At 39.5% G+C, this 26,003-nt stretch overlaps 1 protein-coding gene across 6 annotated transcripts in view; it reads left to right on the top strand.

Moving 5' to 3' along the window:
- CHN1 (chimerin 1) overlaps positions 1–26,003 on the top strand; it is a 145,108-nt gene that overhangs the window by 70,710 nt on the left and 48,395 nt on the right. For 5 of the 6 annotated variants that reach the window (XM_052676505.1, XM_052676503.1, XM_052676504.1 and 2 more), the window contains 4 exons: positions 9,301–9,339; positions 11,608–11,667; positions 17,055–17,082; positions 18,189–18,302. In XM_052676505.1, the coding sequence (XP_052532465.1) occupies positions 9,301–9,339; positions 11,608–11,667; positions 17,055–17,082; positions 18,189–18,302 (241 nt within the window). Of the gene's footprint in view, positions 1–9,300; positions 9,340–11,607; positions 11,668–17,054; positions 17,083–17,171; positions 17,255–18,188; positions 18,303–26,003 lie in introns of those variants that run through there. The other variant, XM_052676508.1, reaches the window with a different exon arrangement.

The following is a 26,003-nucleotide window of genomic DNA, read 5'->3' as shown; positions in this document are numbered from 1 at the left end:
GTGCAGGGCAGGATCAGAGGATGTGGTGCTGTGGGAGATGGTGAATATCTCTGAGCTAATGGGTGACAGGCTGCTCTAACAGAGTGCTTGTGTCTCAGAGCTCTGTCAGCCTCTGCCCTATTTCTGTGCAGAAATTCTGTAGATTGCAATCTGTGACAATTGCGTGCAGCATTCTGCTGCGCAGCTGTCCCCATCTAGCCACATAGGTTGGCCAGAACCATTTTTAAACTGAAGTCTGGAGTGTGATCTGTCACATCCTATGACTTTCCACGTGCCTGTTTTTGTGTTTTGCCACAGTGAAGCTTTTTCTATGAAGTAGAGCTAAGTACACCAGAAGAGGTTATGCAGAGAGGCAGTGCTGCCTGGGGCATTGTTGGATTGCTGGGCCTCAGGAATAGGGATACCAATTTTTCATCTATAGGATGACTTCATCTATGTGAGCCTCTGCTCCTCTTGCCAGCAGCTGTTCTTATTTTCTATTTAGACATCATGTTCCATAGCACAAAGTCTGCTCTTTGCTTGTGGATGTTGCCATGAGCTTTCAGTTCCAGTAAGGATGGGTCAATATCCCAGAAAAAAAGTTCAGAACAGGTGTAAGAAGCCATCCAAATAAAGCATATGGAGAGGAAGGAAAAAAAAAAAGAAAAAAAAAAAGAAGAAAGAGAAGGAAAAAGTGGGATTATCCAAAAGAGACTTTGGGGGCTAGCTTCGAGCACTGATCATATGGAACTTTGCAGACAGCTCTCCTGTTCCCTGTGGGCAGTGGCCGAGCTCTGTGTTGAGCTGCTTGTTCTCATCCACAGAGCACAGCTTTTATCCTCAGAAATGTAGCAAGAACTGAGGACAAATGGAGGGCATCTCTCATGCCTCTTGGTGCTTCCAGAGCCACAGGTGAACCTACAGAGAAGGAGATTTATGAAAAAGATGTGTTTAATGCTATAAACAAGGAGAGACTGATGGATAAATTTTTGTTGCTGTAGTTATATTGGTGAGCAATGAAATTGCCAAGAAGGAAGGTGTGGCTTTCATCTGCTTTACATGAAATGTCCTATTTGCATCCTTGGAGGCCTCTTGAAGGTTTTCTATGAGAACAGAAAGAGGTAAGAAATGGTACTTCCACATTTTGGATTGAGTGAAAGCTCACAGCATCTGGAGAATGACATTTGGAGGAAAAAAACTAATTCCAACTCAAGAAAAGGCATTCCACCACATTGTGTCCATTTTCCTTTCTCTGACCCTGCCAATAATGTGTTTTAGGAGTTTCCTTCATAATACTATAAAGTGATCCTGGTTCCAGGCAAGAGGACTTGGTTGTCTGTCCTCCTCCTTCCAGCCATGAGCACTGATGTGTTGCATCTGTTCTGGAAATAAGAGTGCAAACACAAGCCATATTTTTGCATGAGCAATGGCTTGTGTTATTGACAACTGTTTTAGAAAATGGAAAATCTGTTTGTAATAAGAATCATAATAGGTTTGTTATAACTCCAATGGTCAAAGAACATAAACGGGTCAAGTTTGGGAAAGGAGAGGCAACAACGTCTATTACACCACAACAGAGAGACATGCTTTGGAGCACGAGTCCACCCTGAGACTGTTCATAACAGCAGTCAGAAATCAGATCTGCTCTTAATTTTCTCTCGTGTGACTCTGGTTTTGCCTGGGCTGCTAATGGGTGGTTTGGTTTTGTTTGTGTTTTTCCACAGGAGGCTAATGAATTCACAGCAGCTATCTTGGACTGAAATGGAAGCGAGGACAAGTTCTCAGCAGATTTTTAGCAATGCATGGGGAGGCAGGGTCAGTGTTATGCTCTTTTGTTGTGGTTCAGCTTTTAGTAAAACCACAACACTGTATTTAAAAATATTTTAGAGCAGGAAAGTGAATGTACGGTACTTATTTCAATGCTGGTTGTGAAAAACATTCAAGGCAAACAAGCAAATAGTGATTAAACATGCCTTCTCGATTCGGTAAATTAGGGCATTATGCAATTGATGGAGGGATTGTATTTCAAAAGTGCCTGAAAGCTCTTCCTTTATTTAGGGTCTCCTCTACACGACCTTGACAGGACAGATTTCTTATTCAGGGGAAGAGATTAATTTACAGCTAGAAGACACTTCTGTAACATCATGTTGGGATTTTTTGCTATTAGAATGGCTGGTCAGAATATTTGTGCAATCAAGTTTCAATCAAAATTACCTTTTGGAAGATATGTTAGAGAAATTGAGTCAAGAAATTATTTTTGTGAATGGCTTTAGGCTGTGGTTAAGGAGTTATAACTGGCTGGAAGGTCAGGCAAAAGTAATGGTGTCCTTGTAGGTACTACTGTTTGGAACAACTGAAACAAATGATGGGAAGTGAGCTTTGTCCCTGTGCAGGGAGATGTTTAGAACAGGAGATAAAGAAGGAATTGTGGAAATAAATAATAGGAAGGGAAATATAGGAAAGTTAATATTTTCTCCTACAGTATGACTTGTTCTGGCTAGAGTGAGGCCTGTGTAAGAGCAATAGCTTTGACGTGAATTGCTGCCTACTTCCAAGCAAACTCATCTGACCATGATCAAAGCACTGAGCAGCAACTCTAATGAAAGCCAGTCTGGATTTACACTAGGGAAGCTTGATTACAGTGTTCATGTTACTTGACATTACTTTGAATTGCTCTGAGACTTTGTTTTCCTCACATAGAAGTCATTTGGACAAATCGTCTGTTGGATCTAGGAAATATGATTCATCCAGTAAGTGTATTTTTGTCAACTTTGGTCTTGCAGGATTTGTTAGCAAAAGACTGCTCATATACCCATAGGAAATGGTAGAGAGCTGCCCATCTCATTGTTCCAGCAACCTGGGGCAGCTGACAGTGCATTCAGCTTTAGCGCAGTGGGTTAAATAAATAATTGACGGGCTGTTTTTCACTGAAATGGAGAAATGAAAATGACAAATTTGATTTTGACAGCATTATTTTGACAGATAGTTGAAAGAGCTATCATCAGTGTTACAGTGGTCTGCATCAGAGGGTCAGAGGCAGCTACCAGTTGGGCTCCCTTGTCAGCAGCCACAGCGAGCCCACTTTGTGTCGGGTAGTGATGCTAGAAATCCCCTGCAGCCTGTTGTCTGAAGGCAGATTTCTATAAACAGAAAATAAAATTAAATTCTGTTTGTTAAATGTCCACAAGGTGGCACCTGGCATCTTTTTTGCCTCTCTGAATCCTGTTTTTTATGCATATTGTAATACTGAGAAATAATTTTAGAGACGTTGAAACTTCTAGCAGAGAAGCTAACTGCTTTCATGGAACTGTGTTTTTCCCCATTTAAACTACAGTCAAGAAAAGGGGAGCAAGAGCTGCATACTTTGCTTGCTATTGCAGACACGAAAATTCCAGTTGTTACAAACTTCAAAGTAAATTTTTTAATCAGTATTTTTTGTTTGTTTTCTTGGTTTTTATTCATAATCATTCTTGTCGTCAGGTGCCGCTGTGTTTGTGTGGCAAAGAGGAGGGAAAACAAGAACTTGCTTCCCTTGCTTCAGTTCAGAGAAAATCTAGAAACACATGAGCTGCAGCCTGGTCTAATCACATAGCAGACAAGTCCATTTAGACCAGTGCTCATGATAGGTAAAATATTTCCCATTACAGTTTTCACATTATTCACATAGAGGCAGTAATAGCATACCTGATGAGAAAAGACTCTGAACTCCGGCTGTTTTCACTGGATGCCTCGTTCTGACCCACTAGAAGCATTTCCACTGAATTTGTCATCTTCACAAAAGACATTTGTAGACACAGGGATGGCGATGTGATTTATTTTATTTTTCTCTTCCCTTCAGAGCTGATATCAGAGCGTGGCCTTTTGTAGGGCCTTTTACTTTTGTTGAAAGTGCTCCCACAAGCAAAGCCATTGCTTAGTTGCATTAGAGGACTGGAAGTAACTCTTCTAGTTTTCTTGGGTATAGTTCACAGTTGCATTCTCTTAATTGTTTTTACTTATGTGAAATTAGAAACCTAATTATACTTGTTTGGAGATATGAGCAAAAACATATGAAAACAAAAGGGCGAAGGCAAATAAGTAAATTTTGTCCCAGTACAACATTCCTAGGCCAGAGTCACAGTGTGGCTTAGTGCTGTGCCACAGCCATTCGAGGCTGCCTGGGGAGCTGGTGGAGTCAGCGCTATGGAGGTTTTCCCAAAAGGTAGGAGTGGCCCTGGGGGACGTGATTTGTGGGCATGGTGGGGATGGGTTGGTGGCTGGACTAGATGGTCTCAGTGGTCTTTTGCAACTTTCTGACTCTATGAAGGGATGCTTTATTCTCGTGAGGACAGGGAGGAAACTAGCAGTGATTTATTTGGGAGCGTTTGCACTGCAGCTCCTTCAGTACATAGTGATGCCTTGCCTGAAGAACAGCGGTGACGCGTCTGAAAGTTTTCAAAGCTTTTTTTTTTTTTCTGAATTCAAAGGAATAATCCTGCCAAGGATAACATTAAAATAGCATCAAAGACTCAATAGCAGTCTAGAAGTGTCAGTCATCGTGGCCGAGTGTCAAACAGCGTATCATATGTTCTGCAGAGATGAGAAAAGGCCAAGAATAGCTGCTGCCCTGCAGGAATCATCCTGTTCCCTGACAGGCCCTGTGGTGTTCTGTTGTGGCTTGTGAAACCTTGTGTGTTCCAGTTGGGTGCAGGCCATCTGTACCTGAGGTTCCTGGTCGTTTCTCTTTTCATGTTCACACGGAGGAGCTACATGCTAAAGAAGTCTTCGTTAGGAGCGCGTTTTACGCGAGGCAGGTTAGCAGACCCCAGCTGTCTCCACTGCTCACTGAGCTTGGGCTGAAGCAAACCTCTTTGCATCCTTTGGTGCCCATTGCCTGCCGCATGGGCTGGCTGCTCCACCACAGCAGCCATCACCATGTCGTGTGGCTTGCAGTTCACACCAAGGCTCTGCCCACAGCCCATTTTGTTCACTGACTGCTAGTAGCGCAGGTAGTAGAAGGACATAGGCTTTGTAGAGAAAGCTTTGGTCTCATCTGGCAGTGGCAAAGGACCCATGGCGTATTTTGTTCCTGCCACAGCACACAGATGAGGGCTTCTGCAAAATGCTTTGTGCTGCCAAGTGCTGGCATTGGCAGAGTCCAGCATCTCCTATCTACTGTGAAGCTGTGGTGCTGCAGCTATCTGGTTTACTGCTGCTGCCTAGGGCTGTGGCTGTACTTATCCTTTAATTACTTTGATACTGTTTCAGTTTTATTTTGGTTGGAGTGCATAAAAGCCCAAACGGCTAGGGCCCGTTTACTGCTTAAAGCATGTTGTGATGCCTTGATTTTAGTTTCTGAAAGACTGTTGGCACTTGCATTCCTAACAACAGGGATGAAATGACATTCTCTGTTCAGCTCTGACGTTTTTGTGGCTTGAGAATCTCACCAACAATATAAATTACACAGCTTTATTTCTGTAAGTCGAGTAAACCCTTTGGGCATATAGAAGGTGCTAATAAGCAACATTTTGAGGCTGAGGAGGAATTTTCTAGAAGTTTTTTCAGGGGCACAAGGAGGAGTCTGTTTAAAGGGTCAGCAAACGGCCATGGCTGCTTGTCATCCACCTCCCCAGCAGTTAAAATTTGACCCACACTGCTGCCAAATAAAGCATGATCTAGTATCTTAAAACACATGTTAGTGCTTACTAGACTGTAACGTACAGAAGAAGGTTTTATACTTGTATCTTTTTATATTTATGACATACCATTCCTTGGGCCTAGGCTGTTCAGAAAACATGAAATTAGATTTACTTCTAATCACGTTGAGGTTTTGTGCATGTGGCGAGGAGTCAGCCTCTTCCACAAGGTTTGCCTTTTGAGGCCTCACCTCTGTTTGACAGGGATATTGCCAAACACAACCCAGGTCTGGGGCAAGAGCTGCTGTGCCAGCAGATAGCTGGTTATTTCCTTCCAGACAGCATTAAACTGATCTCTTCCATGAGGTTACAGATCACCATGCTACAGGAGATGACGTACAGTGAAAGAAAAACAAAACTGAATTCTCTGTAGCAAGCCTCACAGCAAGCCCTAAATTACTTGATAGGGTTACCATGCATGGTTACACTGTTGCTGCTCTACCCTAGGGCTGGCTGGTCTTCAGTGGGGAGATAGAAGGAACCATTTCAAGCAGAGGTAAATATTTTTATTCTTTCTATAAAAGGAATACACAGAGACAAGCAGTCTAAACAGTTTGAGGCGATAGTAACAGTTTTCATATCTGCAGTTAAAACGTGCGCTCAGAAAGTACTAAAGTTGTGTAGATTTATCTAATGGACAAAATGGCAGCCAGTAAGAAGAAAATAATGGTGGGAAATGCTGCATTGTAATGTCACAGTTAGTCAAATTTATGGAAAAATCTGAAATGCTCTCGCAGTACTTGTGTCTGTATGTGAACTTCTTAATGGCTGCATGAATTTCTGTTGGCAGAAAGCCTTTTCTAGTGCAAGCATGGATTTCTGACGGTCATCCTGTGCTTTTCACTTCTCAATTGCAAGTAGTTCTTGCACAGGTCTGCATTAGTTTCCTTTTTCTTTCATTAACCTACATGCTTCAGGGAGATCAGGCTGGGCGCAGAAGGGAGAGCTCCTGTCCCACCATGGTATTTTTTCCCAGCAGGGGTCTGCTGCACGGTGAGTGCTGGCAGAACAGCAGAAACAGCCAGGGATCCCAAACCAGAGACACCGCAGCTTTACAGGTCTGCAATAAGGTACTCGCTTTGCAGGCTGGTTTTGTTTTGCTGTGGGTTCAAGAATAAGAACTGATCTACAGGGTAGAGGACTGTACATTAATTTTCATGTGTCCTGCAGTGTTATTTCCCCTCACCCTTATAGCTTTCCTTTGCTTTGAGATTTGAAGTGATTTATCATAGAATCACAGTTTAAGATCAGAATCAGATTGAGATATTCTTACTCTTTTCTTTCTATAAGAGTATGTATTGATAATATGACAAGTCTATTTAGGAGCTTGAAAGTACAGGTTTTAAACAGTCAGCTGTTTCTTTTCTAGTCTAGGATGGAAAATGATTGAAGATCAGTATGGATTCAAGGCATAGAATTGGAAGAAGTTCTGATAAATCATATAAAAACAAAACCTCATATCCTTCCAATCAGAGTGAACTCCTGAAGAGTTCAAGATGTCTCATTGCTTGGGATAGTGGGAAGTTATCAAACATTTTCTTTTCTAAAGGTTAGGAAGGCTCTTAACTTCCAGCACCTGCCAGCTCCACCAGGCTGAATTTAAAACTGCAGTTTCTGTACATGGATAGAGTATCTGGTAGAAAATGATTTGATTTTATTATGGAGATGCTTAGCAGTGCTGAGATACCGTGCTGATGGGAGCTGTACAAAGATCTGAGAACTGCTAGCATGGAGTTCATTGTGTTAATTGGAAGGTGATGCAGTGTTAGTGAGAAAATGTATTTTGGGTTCAGCATCTGTGTTTTACTAATCATGCCTTAAAGTGCTTTTTGGGTTCTTTGGACGCATAATTGGAGGTACTGTACACAGAGGCCTGTACTGTCTGAAAATTAAGCCCTTGGTAGATGGGACCACCTCAACTGGTCTTTAAAAACAGGAAGCTGACAGCTAATCCAATGCACATACTCCTTGGTTTTTGTGTAACAGTGATTTTAGTTCTAAAACATCCTTACATGGAAGGGAACACTACAGACCCTCTCCTTCACTGTTGGTGCTGCACTGTTCTTGCTGCTACAGTATTTGTATCAGATAACTTTTATTTTTGAATCACAATAAGTAAGACCTTTTGTTTTTTCATGTGGGATGGCCTGGGGATATTCTAACACTGGTAAGGCAATAGAGCTTACAGAGGGATTTTCTAACAAAATACTTGTGCACAGCTGCATAACATAAATCATTCCTTTCAATTTTTGAACGTTACATGTTTGTTTTATGAAAGTTACTGCTGTTCTTGTCTGACTTTAACAAGGTTTGGGGTTTTTTGTTTGGCACAAATAATGCTGCTTTTCGGTTTTATGATCGTGCTTTCCATACCCTAGCAATTACATGGCCTGAGTGCGAGCAAGTCCAGGTTAGGCTGCCAAAATGTTTGTATTTTCATAACAGTCAGCTCATATTTTACAAATATGGAGTGTTGTCCTTCACTGACGTTATTTATTTATCAACGCAACTGGTGCCGATGCTGCCAGAAATAAACTATAGCAGAAGGGAATGCAGCTAGGGGAATAAGAGTCCTCTCCTGGGACTAAACCCATTATTTTCACTTTCATGTTTTGCCCTTTTTCCACGTGGCCTTACAGCACGAAAGGATCTCATTACAATCCTTCTGGAATGAATCGATTCGCATTGCCCTAATTAAAAATACCAGAGTAGGAGTGGGTGACCACTGCTGCATCTGTTGCTGCTGATCCTCCATCTCTGGTGGGCAGCTGGGGATCTCTGTGTTTGTGGGTGTGTTGTCGGGGCCCCAGGGCATGGTGGCACATCTCCAGGGCCTTCTGAAGGTCACCTTGCTCTGGGCAGTGGCTGTTTGACCACACGCTGCCTTAGCGATAAAGGGAATTGCGTTTGAAAACACCGCGTACACTGAGAATGGAAAATACCTCCTTCCGCTTAACCTGGTTTAGAGACAGGATGGAAAAGTCTCTCTTTTTGCAAAACAAGGACTTCCGTGTTGGGTTTTATTTTAGGAGTCATTAATTGCTGTCCAGAAGAGGAAGAAGGTGATGGCAGGAGTGAGTTTGGTGAGGGGCAATTTTTCAGGGTACTAACTGAGATTAGAAAATCTTCCTCTTGCTGTTTAACAAGGAACTTAAAGTATATTAGGAAGAAGTTCTTTACTGTGAGGGTGTGAGACACTGGAACAGGCTGTCCAGCAGGGTTGTGGATGCACCCTCCCTGGAAGCATTCAAGGCTAGGCTGGATGGGTGTTTGAGGAACCTGGTCTGTAGGGAGGCTAGGGTGAGACCTCTAGGTGGTCTTAAAGGTCCCTCCCAACCCAAACCATTCAATTATTCTATGAACATAATAAAACACTACGCATTACCTGTCCCCTCTGATGTTTTGGCTCCTGATCTGCATGTTTGTCTTTTTGTAAATGGTTTTGTTTGTGGCTAAGGATAATACCTTTCCATATATTCTAAGTAAAGAGGATGAACTTCTGTCAGGCTGCTCTGTACTTCATTACTAAAAATAGTTACAGAATCCAGGTGCAGTATTTGTCTTCATACTGCAAGTGCTTCTGTGATGTTTTTTCTGTGTTAAAACGTTTCTAACACAACATTAAAAACTGCTGTTGTTCTTTCAGACACTGATGAATACCGACCACCTGTTTGGAAATCTTATTGTAAGTATCTCAGCTTTTTATTTTTTTCAAGTCAGAGCTAAAAAAGTTTCAGCCAGGGACCTTGGAAACAGACTCATTTTTGTTTTCATCTATGTGTATGGGAACTGTTGAGTCAAGACCTGAAGCACTGATTGAGCATCTGGGGAAAGGTCTGGGTCAGGCCTGGGAGCACAGGTGAAGGTGGAGCCTGGCTGCATCTCTTCTAGACCTGATTTAAGGGCTGATTGCCACTGCAGAAGGATCTCTTCCTGGAGATCCCTCCTTTGTGGAGTTTTTCCCTGCAAACCTAGATCTTTGGGTGTGGGCGAGCATTCTTTTCCTTTGCCGCTGTCTCTTTTGCCATTCCACCATGCTAATCTTTCTAACTGTAACATCTGAGTATAAATTTAAGAAGCACCAAAAGCTTCTGTATCTTCCATGAACCTGAGTAGCACTGCCTGTTTGGGCATCTCCTTGCAGGCCGCTGTCAGGAATAGGAGTGTCCAACCTTTCTTAATACCACAGCTTGGCTGCTAGCTTGCCAGGAGGCTCAGATGAATATGTACACCCCCTCTCCTGCACTGTTTTGGTTCACCGCAGCAAACCTTTCCCATAGAGCAGAATTAAGTGCACAGTCACGGGCTTTGCTTGTATTTCTCTCTCCTGATGGATGAAGTGGAATGGCTTGTTTGACTTCCCTAGCGATAATTGCAGCAGGGAAACTGATGTTCAAGTTTGGAATGCATACATCGATTAGAGAAAAAATGCACATTTTGTTTTGTCACTTCACTAGTCTATCTGCTGTGCTTCTGACTGGAAGATGAGGAAAGGTATTGTCTTCTGGGACAAGGAATTTCTTTCTAGAAAACCTGTTCAAACCTGCTTGAAGGAAAGAGGGAAACAATTCACAACTTTTGGCCTATTTCTGCAAAATATGTTGATTCTGCTGTACTCTTCTTTGAAATTCACAGACACCCATATTCACTTTATGTTTTTTGTTGTTGTTTTTTTTTTTTTGAACCTTACTCTGGTTCTTAGAATTGAATCCAGACAAGGATTAGTGCCATCAGAAATGGCTTTTACAATAGAAGCTAGAGGATCTCTGTAGGCAAATAAAGGATCACACTATGCTTGAAATGAAGATTGCTATTTTATATATGTCTGTGCTGGTTTTCATCAATTGCATAAATCATTTTTGTAATACCGGTACAGAATGGTTAGGATTGATTTTTAGTAACATCAGGAAGAAAACATTAGCTTTTTTTATTTGGAACAAAGGGAGTCAATTTTTCCAGTTGATCTTATGATTGCCAAATCATTGGGCAGTTTGCCTTTTTTTCCATTCTCATGTAATTTTGCACATAAATACTCTATTTGTCATTGGAAAAGCTTCATCATCAAATAAGAAGAGTAACGACCTGAAATCTTACTGTATAAAGTAATGTATGGTTTTATTACCTGAAGAAAGTGACAGCACACGTCAGCCCTTGGTGTTAGCACTAATGATTGAAAGATAATTTAATTTGAAAACATTACAATTCCAAATCCCATTTTATTGAATCTGGTCCTATTCAGGTAATAATTTGGTGTTGACAGCCTTGTTTTGCAGGTGACTTACCAAACCAAACTGGTTTCATGATAGAAATTGACAGTTGCTCAGCTGGTATCAAACTATAAAGTTGCCACTGGCTCATACGATTTAATTGGCTTAGTGAGTCTCATATTAAAAATAAAAACAAAAGAGGTTTGGAAGATACTAGTAAGTATATGTCATACCTTAGGCCTTAACTGCTTTACCCTGCTATCTGACTCCTGCTGTCTTTAGATTGACAAATGCAAAGGCCATTTTTTCCCTTGTTCAGAAAGGTCGCCACTGAGTAGTGGCAAAAGCATCGGATTTGATTCTGCAGAGTTCTGAATGACTCCTGTAGTCTGTCACCGAATTTCTGGTGATCCAACAAGGGTTCACTCATTGCAAAAAGTGTGATAGCTGCCTGATTTCACATATAACAAACTTTAATTTGCATTTATCCTAATTCCTTCTTTGATCTGCTTGGCCAGAGACTCCCTAGTGCTTGAGCAACTAATTGTAAAAATAATCAATAATCTTGGTTTGGCTAGAAATATGCTCTTTTCTGACATCTTGTAAGTGATTTTGAGATCTTGATACCTGTGTATTCATATTAAATCTTGCAGTAAGTTGTCTATTAAACAGAAAATATAGATGAAAAAGCCTAACAGGTACAGTGATTTGGTATTAACCAGAATGTAACTTCTGCCTTCTCTCAGTGTATCAGTTGCAACAGGAAGCTCCCCATCCTAGAAGGATAACCTGCACTTGTGAGGTAGGTATTAACATTCAGTTTTATAAAGTCCAGCAATTCTGAGTCTGTATGTGATGTTGTGCAGCCCAAACAGCACTTTGTGGGAGACATGGCAGTGTGATTGGTGTAAGTGATAAATCAACAAGCAGAAGTCTAATACTTGTTCGCATTCTGTTTTTTGAGTCTCAGTGCTTATGGCTTATCAATATAGTTGCTAAGCTATGCAAAAAGCTTCTAAAGATCCAAACAGAAACAGGGGCCTTGCTGAGAGGCTGTGATACAGAAGCACCTGCTCCTGGGGCTGGGTGTTGTGACAGACCCTGAATTGCCAGCACATCCTGCATAGTGTTGTAGCGGACTCACACCTCCTCAGAGCTGTGGTGCTGGTGGCAGTGGCTGGTACAATTACCCCTGCCAGCAAGGGTCTGCTTGTGGCTGCATCTCTCTTGCAGCTTCAGGTAGGAACCTGGGAAGCATTAATTTCAGTTACGAAAATACCAAAATGTTAGGCTTGACATGTGAACAGTATTACAGAGCACAACTGCGTAACCACTGAAAGTTATTACATTGCTGCAATAAAACTTAAGCTTTTTTATCATGTGCCAAGAGAAAGGAAATTAATCCTTGCAATATGTTAGTCATTTTGATGTAGTATTAAATACAGAGGGACACAGCACTGTCAGGAACACTTATAGCTTGCAGTTTAGATCAGAAAAAGGATTACTTTACACAATTAAACCAGGCGTTTCACTGTCATCTTTTCAAATGCCCAATTGTGATTCCATGAAATAGCCTGTCAGTTTTTAAGATAAAAGGTAGAGATTTAACAGAAACAAAATATTTAATTTAGTGGAAACACTCCTGACTTCTGTTGATGTGATGGATTTGTATTTTTATGAACAACATAACAATAGCTGATTGCACTTAAGCAAGACTTAGCTCTAGGAAAGAATGCATTAATTTTACAAGCATTGTAGCCCTGGGTGATGAGAAGTCACAAGCAAATTTTACACAGCGTTCTCCATCACAGTGTTCTTAGAATGCTATTAGGCTTCAGCTGGGTGAACTCAGGCAAACAAGCAGAGATACTAGTGTGTATATTTGATCATACACAGTATTTTCTCTCTCTGGGGTGATGGAAATCCTTCAGATCCAGTTTGGCCTCTTTGCAGGATCAAACAAGACTTAGTCATGCAATATAAATATTGTGAATATTTATATATATAAATATAAATGTGAATATAAAAGTATCTGTTTAAAGCTTATTCAAATATAAGTCACACTGACCGCTATAATTCTCTATTAATTATAAAAATAAAATTTTTATCAGGTATTATAGAGGTGGCAAATTGAAAAACTGCACCAGTTGAACTTTAACAAAGTGTAAAACTTTCCTTGTGCAGCAAAAAAGAAGGGAGACGTTCTGTGTTTTAAAATAGCTTCATCTGAGCTCTTGAACTGCTGAGCAAACCTGTGTCTGTACCGTGAGCACTGCTGTAGAAACTGAGAAGTAAAATCTGCATGGTTTAGAAATCAGTAAGAATTGAGCTAAGTAAAAGAGCTATGAAAGAATGAGTCAGTTGCAGACATTTAGCTGCATGGCAGCACATATTAAGTATTCTTTTTCCCTTTACGGTATCCATTCAGCAGGAAAAACAAAAAAAAAAAAAACCACAACCTCTTTGAAGTGTATTTGCTACCTAATGAAGGTAAAATTGAAATAATGCATTACAACACAGATAAGTGTTTTTCATTATAAACATGGAACAGTTTTTGCAGCTGCTTCAGGTTAGATGTGGAAATGTATTCATTGATCAGGAACATGTTTAACCTTTCTCTGTGGTCTCAGCCTCTCCTGCTAGTGTTGAGCTTTGTGATCTGCTCTTTCTCAGCTGGGTTACTATTAGCAGCCATGCATGAGTCAGTGGGGAGCAGAGTCTTTTCCTAAGTGGTTGAATTATTCAGCTGTATAAACAAATTCATAAATATTAGGAGGAGAATTTTGGTCCAGCGAACATCAAAGAGGTCAGTGGGAGGGAACAATATGTAATTTGGTGAGGTATTAGTGCCTAAATTGCTCTCCTTGTTACTGTATTCCACTTGTTGAAAAAAAGCAAGATTGATGGTTAGAGGAAAAGCACTTGTTAACGAATAAATGAATGTCACACTTTAAAATAAAGAAATCCCACTCTTATTTGAGGTGCAAAGGCACGTTGTGTACAAGTGCTGATACCGAGAGGTGCGTTCAACAGAATGACCTACTTAACATGAAACGCTTCTCAAATACAGAGAGTTTGAGCTGCTGCACCAGTTTTGTATCAGAGCAACACGCAGATCAGTGGAATTACACTGAGCTAGAAAGAGCAATGCTGCTTCTGGGGATTTTTGTTGTAAATGTGCCATAGAGCCACGTCTTTTAACTCTGTGTGATGTTCTTTTGTAGACTTCAGAGTTGGTGATTCTGCAATATGACAAGGGTGTTGGATTTCTATGTGAGATTTGCATCAATATTACAATGCTGTTTGTCCAGTTAATATTGTATTACCTCTCTGAAATTTCTGTTTATTGTGCATATGATCTTCTATATACATATGTGTGTGCTTGCACATGCAGGCATATGTAGGGCATACTTAACTGCCATCTGAAGGCATTTTGTGATATATTTTAAACAATTAGGAATGAAAAATTATCAAACAGTCCTATGGAGGAGATACTTAAGATCATTGTCCTTTCCTGCCCTATAACAAGGCTTCATTCTGATTTGGTGCTAGTAGTAAACAAGCTGTTAAGCAGCATCTCTGCATAGCCTTGTGAAAATGGCCTCTGCACACATCAGGCCGAGCCTATGTAATGCACATCCATGTTCATTCTGTTCATAGAGGTGGCTTGGTCTGTATCATACTCACCCAGAAGGATGACCCAGCCTCCATGGTACGTAGGCTCTTCTCCAAAGGAGTGGTTCCTGTAAGGTGCTTACTGGGGCTGCCCTGTTATCTGTTCCTAAACTGAGTTACATTGGCTTCACCTCAGTTTGCAGGGGGAAAAAAATCATAAAGCAGTTGTAGATAATTACATTCACCTTTGTGTTTCTTGTAGACATCGAAGCAAGGCGATCTTTCCATTGGCCTCAAGTGCATGTATAGTACAAAGCAAATTGAGGACAAATATCTCAGAATTAATGCAGCTGTTTTGGTTTTATTTCAAAGCATATTCCCTTTTTCACATAGGTTTTAGTTCCAGTCCCACTGAACATTTCTGTTTTGTGCCCTAAGCTTGCTGTTGACCCAGTGCAAGTCAACCCCACAAGGCCTTGTGCTGACCTGAGTGGCTCTCAGTGCTCACGCTTTGCTGGAGGACACAGAAATACAGTGTGGTGGGAACTCTGGGAAGTCCAAACAGACACAAAAACCCAGGAAAGCAGCATCTTGCTTGCAGCAAGAAGTAAGAGCAAATGCCATGCTTTCTTTTAGGCCTAATTTACTGTGAGTAAAGTTGGTGCAATGATACTGCAGGAAGTGTTGTAGAAAGCTGAAGCACGGTGCAAATTGTCAGACACAATAAATGTGGCTTACAAGAAATGTTTGCTTTCGTACATTCACATGGACTACACTGGATGTGTAGCCCAGCTAGTGGGGAGTGAAGAAGGCCCCCGCTGAGCTCAGGTGGAGTTGCCTTAGAAACTAAATGTACACATTCAGCCTAGGTGACAAAAAGCTAATATTATGATAAGTAAAAAAGTTATTGAGAAAGCACACAGACACGCACAGAAAACCAGGCCAGGAACCAAGTGGGTTCCTGTTGCACAGGGTCTTATAAAGGCAGGCTGTGTTGCACATCAACATTTACACTGACGTTTTTATGCAGTTCGTAAAACTGATCAGTAGGGACTCAATGTCAACCAGAGCAGTTATTTTGCTCTCTAAATCACAGTCCACCAAAGTGAACTGCAAATCCGGCTCAGATGGGCAGGAGGCTCAGTGAGCTCCTGTCATCTGCCGATCCACGTTTTCAAGTAATTTCACAGAATGCAGCATTAGAGTTTCTATTAAATTTGCAATTATTCTGAGGGTGTCCTTAGTAACTGCAAAATAATTTCACTTTTCTTCTGATTACATATTGTGTTCCTTTTAATAAAATAGCCTAATTTTAACAAAAAAAAGATTATTTTTTTCCCTTTTTTTGAGTTGATCCAATCTCTGTTCTGTACCTTTCAATACAGTTATCACTCTGTTTGATTTTATGGAGGAAAAGAATATATTTTTAGAACGTTTTCATCTTTCCAGTGACTGAATGTTTTCACAGAAATGATAAACCATCACAACAGCTTTTTGCTGGGAGTACAAAAGAGTTGTCACTGGACTGTGCATCAGGTTGTATTTTTTTCACATTTTGGACATCTGAAGTATTTATTTATACTCCACTGTGGTGTGGTATACTCCAGAAAGGAGTGCTAATTTTAATAGGCAGTTCTCTGAAAGGTGGGAAAAGGAAACTAGAGTGGCAGTTTACTGCGAGTACTTTTTATTTTATTGCAGCTGGATCGTTTTAGACTCTTGTAGTTCAAGTTGTACAACTAAGCGTTGAATTTTATTTTCCAAAGATTTCCCTCCTCTAAATTTGGCAAAGAAGGATAACCTGGTGGGTTAGATTATTGAATTTACTTGAAGGAGGTCTTCAGTCCCTCTCTTGTCAAAAACTTCCCAAACGATTGCAATTGAGTTGCTTCATCCAAAATACTTGGCAGGAAAGTTGACTCCTGCCACCCTTTGCCTGGTGCGTCTGTTCACACTGTAGGGTCTCTGTAGAATGGGCTGCCTTGTGTTATGCAGTAGGACATTTTTGTGTGATGCTGAGTTCTCTTAGGTGGTGCTGTAGATCACAGTTCAGTGGAGTAGTATGCGAATTAGCCACTTGCTAATGAGCCTTTAATCTGCCACTTGCCCTCCCTGAGCATGACAGAAGCTTCCTTTCCTCTGCCAGTGACAGCAACAGCTGTGTGATAGAAGATGCTACTTACATTTTAGAGTTTTGCAGATGTTTCATTAACTAGTGCCCTTAATACAGTACATTTCTGCAAAATTAATATTTTGTTTCATTTATTGACAATTTGCATGAGCAACACTTAATGCCATCAGTTTGTGTTAGCAGAGACCCATGGACATGACCCAAGAAGCTTGTTCCTTCTCACCCCATGTTAAGCCTTTCAGAAGTGCAGTGTTCTCCTAAAGTTCCACCTTTGACTCCCTGTATTCCACTCCCAGAGAAAACCTTGGAATGGCCAATGGTTTTGATACATACTTACCGTTATGTCCCTACCTATTAATAATATTCTGTTAAGGACATTATGTTGATACACTTGTAAATGTGAAACATTACAGTTTCCATCTGTTTTTTTTTTTTTTTTCTAGGTAGAGAACCGTCCCAAATATTATGGAAGAGAGTAAGTAACATGCATCTGAACATGCTTTATCCCCATGATGTGCTGGCTGATAACATTTACAGGAAAGCCTGAAGGCATTTGCAGTGGACACACTGCTTTTCAGCATGGTTTGCACAGAAGCACAGAGGATTGGGAATGCCATTGCACCCTTCAAAGGCAGCTTTCCCTCGCGGTGGGTGACTTTGCAGTGCTTTGCTCCTGCATCTGCCCAGCTGTCACTGTGCAAGACCTTGGCACGGTCGAAAGTTGCATTTTGGTGGCCCTATCATCATCAGCCACTACAATTGCACCTCAGCCTTGTTACTTCTGCCAGGCTGCTCAGTTTGCTTTTGCAGCGAGAGCTTTTGTTCTATTTCCTTGCAGCACGTCTTGCTCACCATCGTGTTATTATTGCAGTGCTACCATTTTTGTTTACCAAAAATTACAGCTGCTATTTCTGATGGCTACAGATGTTATTGAGTGATAACTTACTTGAGAAAGCCATATATTTCTGCACTTTCAGGGAGCTGTCTCTTTTTTACTCCACTCTCCAACTGGCTTTTGTGAAAGATGTTTGCATGCAGGAAAAAGAAGATTTGAAACAGAAATGTAACACTGATGGATATCTTGTATGTGTATTTGTTTTCAGACTGATAAGGTAGAGATGGTTAGATCTAGTGTGGGGGCAGAAAAACAGATCTGATTTATGTATATTTTGGTAAGAGATGCCTAGCTCGGTATTTAAACCAGTAGTTAGTAAGATTATGCCATCCCCAGGATTATAGTGAGTTGCCGCAGTATTCCTGAATGTTGTAAAATATTGGATCACATGCCTCTGGCACAAAGCATCTGAAGCCAAGAGGAGAAAATGGACTCTTTTCTACATATTAAATTGATGACTGTCAATTATGAAAGTAGTATGCTTGTTTAACAGATAAAGAGAAGCCTTCCTGAACCATTTAAAGCAATTTGAAATACAACCAGAAAGATTAATTTAAGATGTAGGTTTCTGCAAAGCAGTCATTTTTATGTTATTCTGTTTTTCAAATACCATAGCTGGTGTTTTTCAAGGAGGAGGTGATTTAAAAGTGAAACAGCATGTGTTTCAAAATGCTTTTGTTCCTTAGATTTCATGGCATGATCTCAAGGGAAGAAGCTGACCAGTTATTAAGTGTTGCAGAGGGAAGCTATCTCATTCGTGAAAGCCAAAGGCAACCTGGAACCTACACTTTGGCATTAAGGTTGGTAATTAATATTTCATTTTAAAACGTATAAAATATTCAAAAGATTGTACTGTGTTGTTGGCCTTAATGCTTAAATTTCCTTGTGATTCTTTTAATTTTTTAAAGATCACAGTAAGCATTTAAGGAACTCGCGCTTTTTTACCCTAATTACAGATTTGGTATCTTTAGCCTTCTGAAGTCCCTTAGCTGCTTCTGAAGTGCTAAGGGTCCTTTTCTGTTTGCACCTCCAAGGTTGCAGCAGTTGTGTTTCTGCTGATTTTCCTTCATTTTTCTGTTCTCCCCTAGCCTTCCAGATGCGTGACCCCATTTAGTCACTAAGAGAGCAGTCAAGAAACAGAAGGCATTTCATGAGGTCTCATGAGTATTCCAATCTGTGGGTTACTTACTAGCTAGCTAGCTGTTGCTGAAGAGCAGTTAGTTCTCTCTAGCCCCTGTGTGGGACAGCCTATAAATCAGGTGTCTTTTTGTCTGAGCCTCTCTTAACTGACAGTGTTTGCAGATCTGTTTCCTCGCTCTGCAAAATCCCAGCAAGTGGATCAGATAATACTCTCAGTGAAACAAAAAATAATTTGAATAGTTGTAAATTTATATAGTTTAATTACTTTTAAAGTAATTGTGTTTATTCTGCTCTGAGTTGTATACATGAATAGTCAAATGGGAAACAGTGTTAGTAGCACAGTTTTAACTCAAAGTTTTTCTGTTAAAAAGCATTGAAAGAGAAAATAGTTACTGAAATCTTTATATGGGTAAAATAAGATTATGATTCAAATAAGAATATCCTGAAATAATAGATTATCAGGAGTTAGTTTTCTTTCTCAGAAAAAAGTGTTGTACTGAGGTAACTGTTTGTGTAATAAGATTCCAGACAGACACCATCATTTGTGCATGTGTCGCTATACTGCCAGAAAGAAGAGAGAGCTGCAGCTTTGTTAACTGCAGTAACAATTTGGGAATGTAATTTCCATGGCCAGAAAGGAAGTTTGTCAGTACAGTAGCATGAACGGGCAAAACCTTTCAAAGTTTGAGAGAAGACTTTGATTGACTTTAGGGTCTCCAGCTTCATCTTTCTCTTTTCTAGCTGTGTAAATCAATGTGATTTTTTCAGACAGAGCTTAAATGCCACTCTGTCATTACTGGAGTCATCTTAATTTTAAGATCACTTCTATGTAATTATTACTTTCTTTTTGCTGTCTGCCTTTTTTTTTTTTTTTTTTTTAACCCTTGAGAAGATGTGGGAGTGAAGAAAACTTGGTCAGCTGTTAGAAAAAGCGAAAAGAAACATCCATAGAATAGGTTTCACTTTATTTTTATAAGTTTACCCAGCAGTGCCAGAGGAGTGCTCCAAACCTGCAGTAACTAACAACTTAGTTTCAACTGTAAAACATTTTCAAATTCATTCTAATATTTCAGTTTAGTGTTAATAAATGAAATGAAGGTGTTACATGTTCTTGTAGAATTCGAAAGGAAAATATCCTGTTATTTGATATTTACATTACTTTTTTAAACTATTCAATGCTATTTATTCTACTTCAACATCTGGTCTGTGCTGTATTGTTGAAGTTTCTAACACAGTTAAATTGAAAGAAAAAGCAAAATCTTGACTACAAAGCAAACTAGATCAAGAGATAGGGATAAAACTCCTTATTATCGATACCCAAACGTAAATTTGAATGCATCATTCTCTGTGCTGCAAATCTGATAGACATTAATGAATCCTAACTCATCTTTGTACTGTGATTACTACAGAAGATCACCTCACAGTGTGCTATATCTTATGGGAAAAACACCCACTCTCTCTTGTTTTCTCTGTATCCTATGCTCGTTCTCTTCTAGACTGTAGTTTGAGTGGGCATCTTCCAGGGATAGTCACTGGCTGCTCTGTTGAAGATTTCCACTTGTTAAACAGCTTAATCTTCCTAGAAGATAGTGAATAAACTATTAACACCATATCATAACTCCTTTATAGGCAATCAGAATTCACAGATAGAAAAAAGAAAAATGTTTTTTTGAAATCTGGAACAGATTGGACAATCACATGAAGTTGTAGCTTCAGCTAAGCTAAAGTGCACAGAATCCACATGCAGTTTATGCGTGAAGATTCTTGTTGGAGTTCTCCCGTTCCTAACACAGATCTTCTGCATTTCTTTTTTTTTTCTTTTTTTTCTTTTTTTTTCTTTTTTTTTCTTTTTTTTCTTTTTTTTCTTTTTTTTCTTTTTTTTCTTTTTTTTCTTTTTTTTCTTTTTTTTTTTTTTTTTTTTTTCTTTTTTTTTCTTTTTTTTCTTTTTCTTCTTTTTCTTCTTTTTCTTCTTTTTCTTCTTTTTCTTCTTTTTTTCCTTTTTTTCCTTTTTTTCCTTTTTTTCCTTTTTTTCCTTTTTTTCCTTTTTTTCCTTTTTTTCCTTTTTTTTCCTTTTTTTTCCTTTTTTTCCTTTTTTTCCTTTTTTTTCCTTTTTTTCCTTTTTTTCCTTTTTTTCCTTTTTTTCCTTTTTTTTCCTTTTTTTCCTTTTTTTCCTTTTTTTTTTTTTTGGCTTATTGTAGGGGATACCTTGTCATCATAAAAGGTGCAGATCTGAGAAGAGGTCTGGTTAATTGTTTGCAAAGGGTTTATCCCCCCACCCTCAGTTGTACAGCTTTATTATTATATCAGCAAGTTGAAGATTTCATCTCAGAATTACATTTGATGCTCTCCATTTACTTTTTCTATGCTGGTCACATCCCCATTATTCTTCATTTGACAGGTCAGTGAGCCTGAGGCTGTACATGCAGGTTTTGTAGGGAAGCTGTTTCATACCTCTCATCATCTCTATCATCTTTCTGTGTGCCTTTCTTTTCCTCTGTGGTGATTTTTGGAGGCGAGGAGGCCAGAACTGCACATCCTGTTCAGAATGAAGTGGGCCATGAAGTTTTCTTTCTTTGTTCTCCCTGTCTTCTTCATTTCTCTCCAAATAATTTTTTTTACTGTGGAGCATTAGGCTCTAATGCTTTTATAGAACTAGCTCCAGTAAATCTAAAGGCCTTGCAGCTGTTGAGCTGCGAGAGCTATAGACATAGCCTAGCACAGATGAAATGTTCACATATAGGACAGGGCAACTAATTGCTTTTACAAGCATAGCCACGTCAGTCAGATATTCTTAGTGTGATGTTGTGGAACAGTTAACTGAGGTCAAAATCAAAGTTTGGAATATTTCTTCTTTAATAAGGTAGAACAAGTGATTGTCACCCCCAAGAACTTCTCAGTTAGTTATGTTGTCTGTGAGTTACTGTAGAATCTGCTTGTCGCTTACATAAGAAGCTGCATTTTGAGCACCTTCTGATGGGCTATTTTTGTCTACATTCATCCATTGTTGTGCAATTAGTTTGCTTCATGACTTTATCGAGTGTCTTTTACGTTTAAATTTGAAACAAAAGAGCTTTTGTTTTCAGAAAACCATTTTTTTCGGGATTTAGAACAGAATAGGAGTATGTTGTTAAGGAAAAAAGAAAAAACAAACCCACATTTAAATTATCATTTTCTAAGCGTGTGAGTTTGGTTAAATATCCAAAGCCATCTTTCAAATAAAATTGATGTTCAGCGGCTGAGAAGGCCTGTGAAATTGTATCAGTTCAGACACCGGATGAAATAGAATGGAACATAAACACACGTGAGAGCATCAAGTCAGCACCCTGCTATCTTTAATGCCTGTAATTAATCATGAATACGTTTTTTCACAGTTTATTTTTTTAAAAAGCCCAGCAGAAACCACCAGTGTTTACTAGTTAATTAGTCAGAGAATGCCACTGAAATTTTTTTGCATCCCTGAGGTTTTAAAAGAGCTACTAATGTAAGTAGATTATTGTAGGTATGTTTGTGTGTCCATACATATCGGGGTGTCTCTATGACTATACAAATATAAAATATGTTTTGATATTAATTAGATGTTCCAAACGGATGAAAGGAAATGAGAATTCCTAATTAACTCCTGGAGGTATTAGATCTGCTTTTAAAACTGGCAAAACAGTAAGGCAGTGCTTAATGCTAGGACCTATAGCAAATGACAGTAACAATAAGACATGGTTTGCAATGTAGTCTTTTGTGGTTGGGAGCTTGTTTAATAATTAGGGTGAGGATAAAGGGGAAATGGGTAGAGATTGTACTAGCGGTAGGCGTTGAAGTGTGATGGTACTGCATGTTCTTTTGAGCAGATATCTGCTGTAGCACATTTAGTTGGTTACCATGGTTTCCCCTCCTGCAAATTCTATTGTTGCGATACTGGAATGAATTGAAATAAGGTTCTGCAGCAGGATTTTTAAAAAAGGTAATAATGTTAGCCGTGATTATGAGCCATGTTTTCTTTGTGTTTGGGGGCCAGGGCACGCTCAAGATTATGTGGCATCAGAAGAGAATTCTGAAGGCAAAATAAATGTCAAAAATAAGTAAAGCTTAGCTTAGTCAACCAACTACATGTATTGTGCGAGAAATTGATCCATGTATGCTCTCTCCTAAACTATGAAATTGCATTAAGAAACCAGCCGCTGATATTTTAAAAGGCAACATAACTGGCAGGCTATTGGATTATAATGGTGCAAATGAATCTTTTTAATTTCAGCAGACAATTACTTTAATAGCTGAATGGTGCTCATTTTCAGTGGGCTCTTTTGGGATGTACACACTGTGCTCTTCCAGAAGATGTGTTAATAGCCCTGGGATTCCTTAATACATCTAAAATTGAACATTTGCAAAAGATTTCCTGAACACAAAGGTCAGAACTGTGTGTCTGCGTTCTGCTAGAAAGCCAGCTTTTAGAGGCTGGGGCAGAGGTGTGGAACTAGGGAAGGAGAATTTCGAAACAACTTTCTGTGTAATAATAGCTGAATTACATTTTTTCCTCGTAAATTTAGCAAAATTTAGTCATACTTTATCCTGAATCCACAGCTGATCTACAAGCAGTCTGAGAGAGGAAACAGCACAGAACTGATTGCATCCTTTCACTTTACCTCAGTGACAGTGTTCTGACATCATGTTAGTTGGTAGGGAAAAAAAAAATGATAAAGACATTTTTCAAGACTAAACTTTGCACATCTTTCAATGTATTTTTAACCAGTGTGCAGCTCTACACCAGACAGTGATGGCAATAGTAAGAGCTGAATTCATTTTTTAGAAATTTTTTAGAAATTTTGGAATTTTTTTACACAATGTTCCTTAATTCTCATCTGAGATACCTGGGTAACTATGTAACCTGTGTGTCTGTGTACACACACACGCAAGCATGCAGCCTGAAGTTCAGTTGGGTTAAATAGAATTGCTCCAAAACATGACTGAACTTACCTGTGGAGTATGCACGTTTCAGCCTGGCCCATTTTGATCAGTTTTCTTTATTCTGCATGAAGTGGCAAGAGAGTGCTCCTTCCTTGGTGGTGAGCTGAAGCTCTCAGGGAAAAAGGCTTACTTTTCCCTTAGGCTTAGCCTGTCACACTTCCATAGGTGCAGAATTCATGTGAGTGTTTCAGAAATTGGCCACTAAGGTATCTGAAGCTTCTTTTAAGATGAAAGAAACAGTTCATGCTTAAAGCTATTTTAATAGGCTACCATAACAGGTATGCCAGCTGATATGCTGGGCTGTTCTTTTCTTCCTTGTGAACAGCCAAATATTTCTTTTATGAAGGCTTAAATTCTACTGAAACTAAAGCTGTCATCCTGTTGGCTGCATACATAGCAAGAGCTAGAGCTAGCCCCAGGGAAAGCAGCGTGCTGATAAATTTCGGATTTCACTTTTATGCTCTGAAATAAAACAATTGGACCTCTATTTAAATGATCTTCCCTGTAAAATAAGTTTATTTTTCTATATAAAATTTTGTACTGAATAATATACTCTATTACTCCGTCAATAAAGTGGGATGTTCAGCTCCCAGTAAATAACATAGCTGTCCTGCACGTTGTCTGTCTTACGTAAAGTGCAGCTGGGCACTACTAAAATGCCTTCGGTGAAGTATTTAGAATAATAATAAATAGCTACTAACCTTCATGAGTAATTAACTGGCTACCTAGGCCCTCCCACAGGCTAGAATGCTTTTTTCCTTATGGTTCACGTCTTCTTGCTGTGTTCCTGTTCTCCATTCCTCCTCTTCCCATCTGTTGTTGTTGTCAGCTCCGTTTTCTTTTGACTCGTGTCTAATTTATCTTTGGCAATTTGGTTCGCTGCAGACTTTCTCCTGCTCATGGAAGTTCTGGGAGGAATATTCTCCGCTTTGGTAATAGTGTAAACTTTGTTACTTGTCCAAAAGCTGTCTGTGTTCAGTGCATGTAGTTCATGTGTTTTATACTATGCTCTTCACCTCTGACTATAGCTTCTGCTGAGCCACAAAGATCTCTGGTATTGTGCTGCACAGTGAGGGCACTGAGCTGGTGGTGAAGCACTCCCATGGAGCTCAGAAGATCTGAGTTCGTATCTTGGTTTTGCCTGTGACTCAGCTCAAGGTTTTCACGTTCTCCATGCCTCGCTTCTTCATTAGAGGCAGTAGGAAGGACCTTCCTTCCTACATTGTCTCACGTGCCTCTTCAGTACATCAGCCTCACATCTCTTAAAAATGGCTTAGACAAAGAATTGGGAAGTTGTGCCCCAGCTCTCAGGACACCTCTGTTAGAACTCTCGAGCAAGAATCTATTGTGCTGTTCTTAATGTCTGCCTGGCCTGAAGCTTCTGAGGTCTATCGGAGTTGAAGCAATAAAAAATCCAAGTATAGCATAATCAGGTGAATATATGTAGCATACATTGCTCTTTTCTTCCTCCCTTTTCCTTCCCTTTCAGAGGTGCATGCCTTTCAGTCATTGACAGACTCTGCTGGAGTGCCTTCTTGCTCTAATGCCCTTAGAAAGTGACAGTTAGAAAACTATCTTCAAGTTGGTCCTTTGGTTGGCCTCTTCTTCTGTGTGCTGTTGCAATACATACTTAGAAATCTTTGTGTTTAGAGAAAAATTTCTTTTCCTGTGCCTCATCAATAAGCATAAAAAGTCCTTCAGCTGTAGATACTGTGGGTGCTTTATAAATATGTTTTCAAAGTAACACACAATAGCCTCACATTGCTGTTTAATCTCATAATTGTTTTTATCAAAACATTTATGAATTATTCAAACAATTATTCTGAAAGAACTGACAGGAATAACTGTTATCTGGCCCACTTTTCCTTCTCCTTCTCACATACTTTGATGTAACTTTGCTGAGTTTAATATGGTTTGGCCTGATTTCATAGATGCTAGGAAGAGAATCAAGCTAATTTTTATTGTAGCTTTTGTTCAGGAATAAATGGAAACCTGGCCTACCTGCTGCTGCACTTGTGCCAAGGAGGAAATTGTATTCTAGAAATAAGTTACTCTGTCCCATTAAAATAAAAAGATTACTGCACATATTATTTTACGAAGTTTTTTGTCACCTAATTTCTCCCTCTGTTAATTCACAAAACACTTTAATGACAGATTGGGCATCAACCTAAGGCAATTAAATACTTAGAGATGGCAAAATGTAGCAATATAGTACTTAAACTATTCTTCTATCATTTATTTATGTAGTCATGGCCATGAGACATTATGGGGAGTTGTCCACATCGAGCAGTTATTTTTGTCATTAGCAACACAACACTGTTTTGAAAATAAGAACACACTGAATACGTTCCCCTGTGTAGTTTATGGATTTTAGTCTAATGCATTAAAATTAAACTTTATCTGAA

The sequence above is a fragment of the Tympanuchus pallidicinctus genome, unplaced genomic scaffold (assembly GCF_026119805.1).
Source record: "Tympanuchus pallidicinctus isolate F22 unplaced genomic scaffold, pur_lepc_1.0 scaffold15, whole genome shotgun sequence".
Classification (NCBI taxonomy): Eukaryota; Metazoa; Chordata; class Aves; order Galliformes; family Phasianidae; genus Tympanuchus; species Tympanuchus pallidicinctus.
This window is presented reverse-complemented; position numbering and strand designations above follow the sequence as displayed.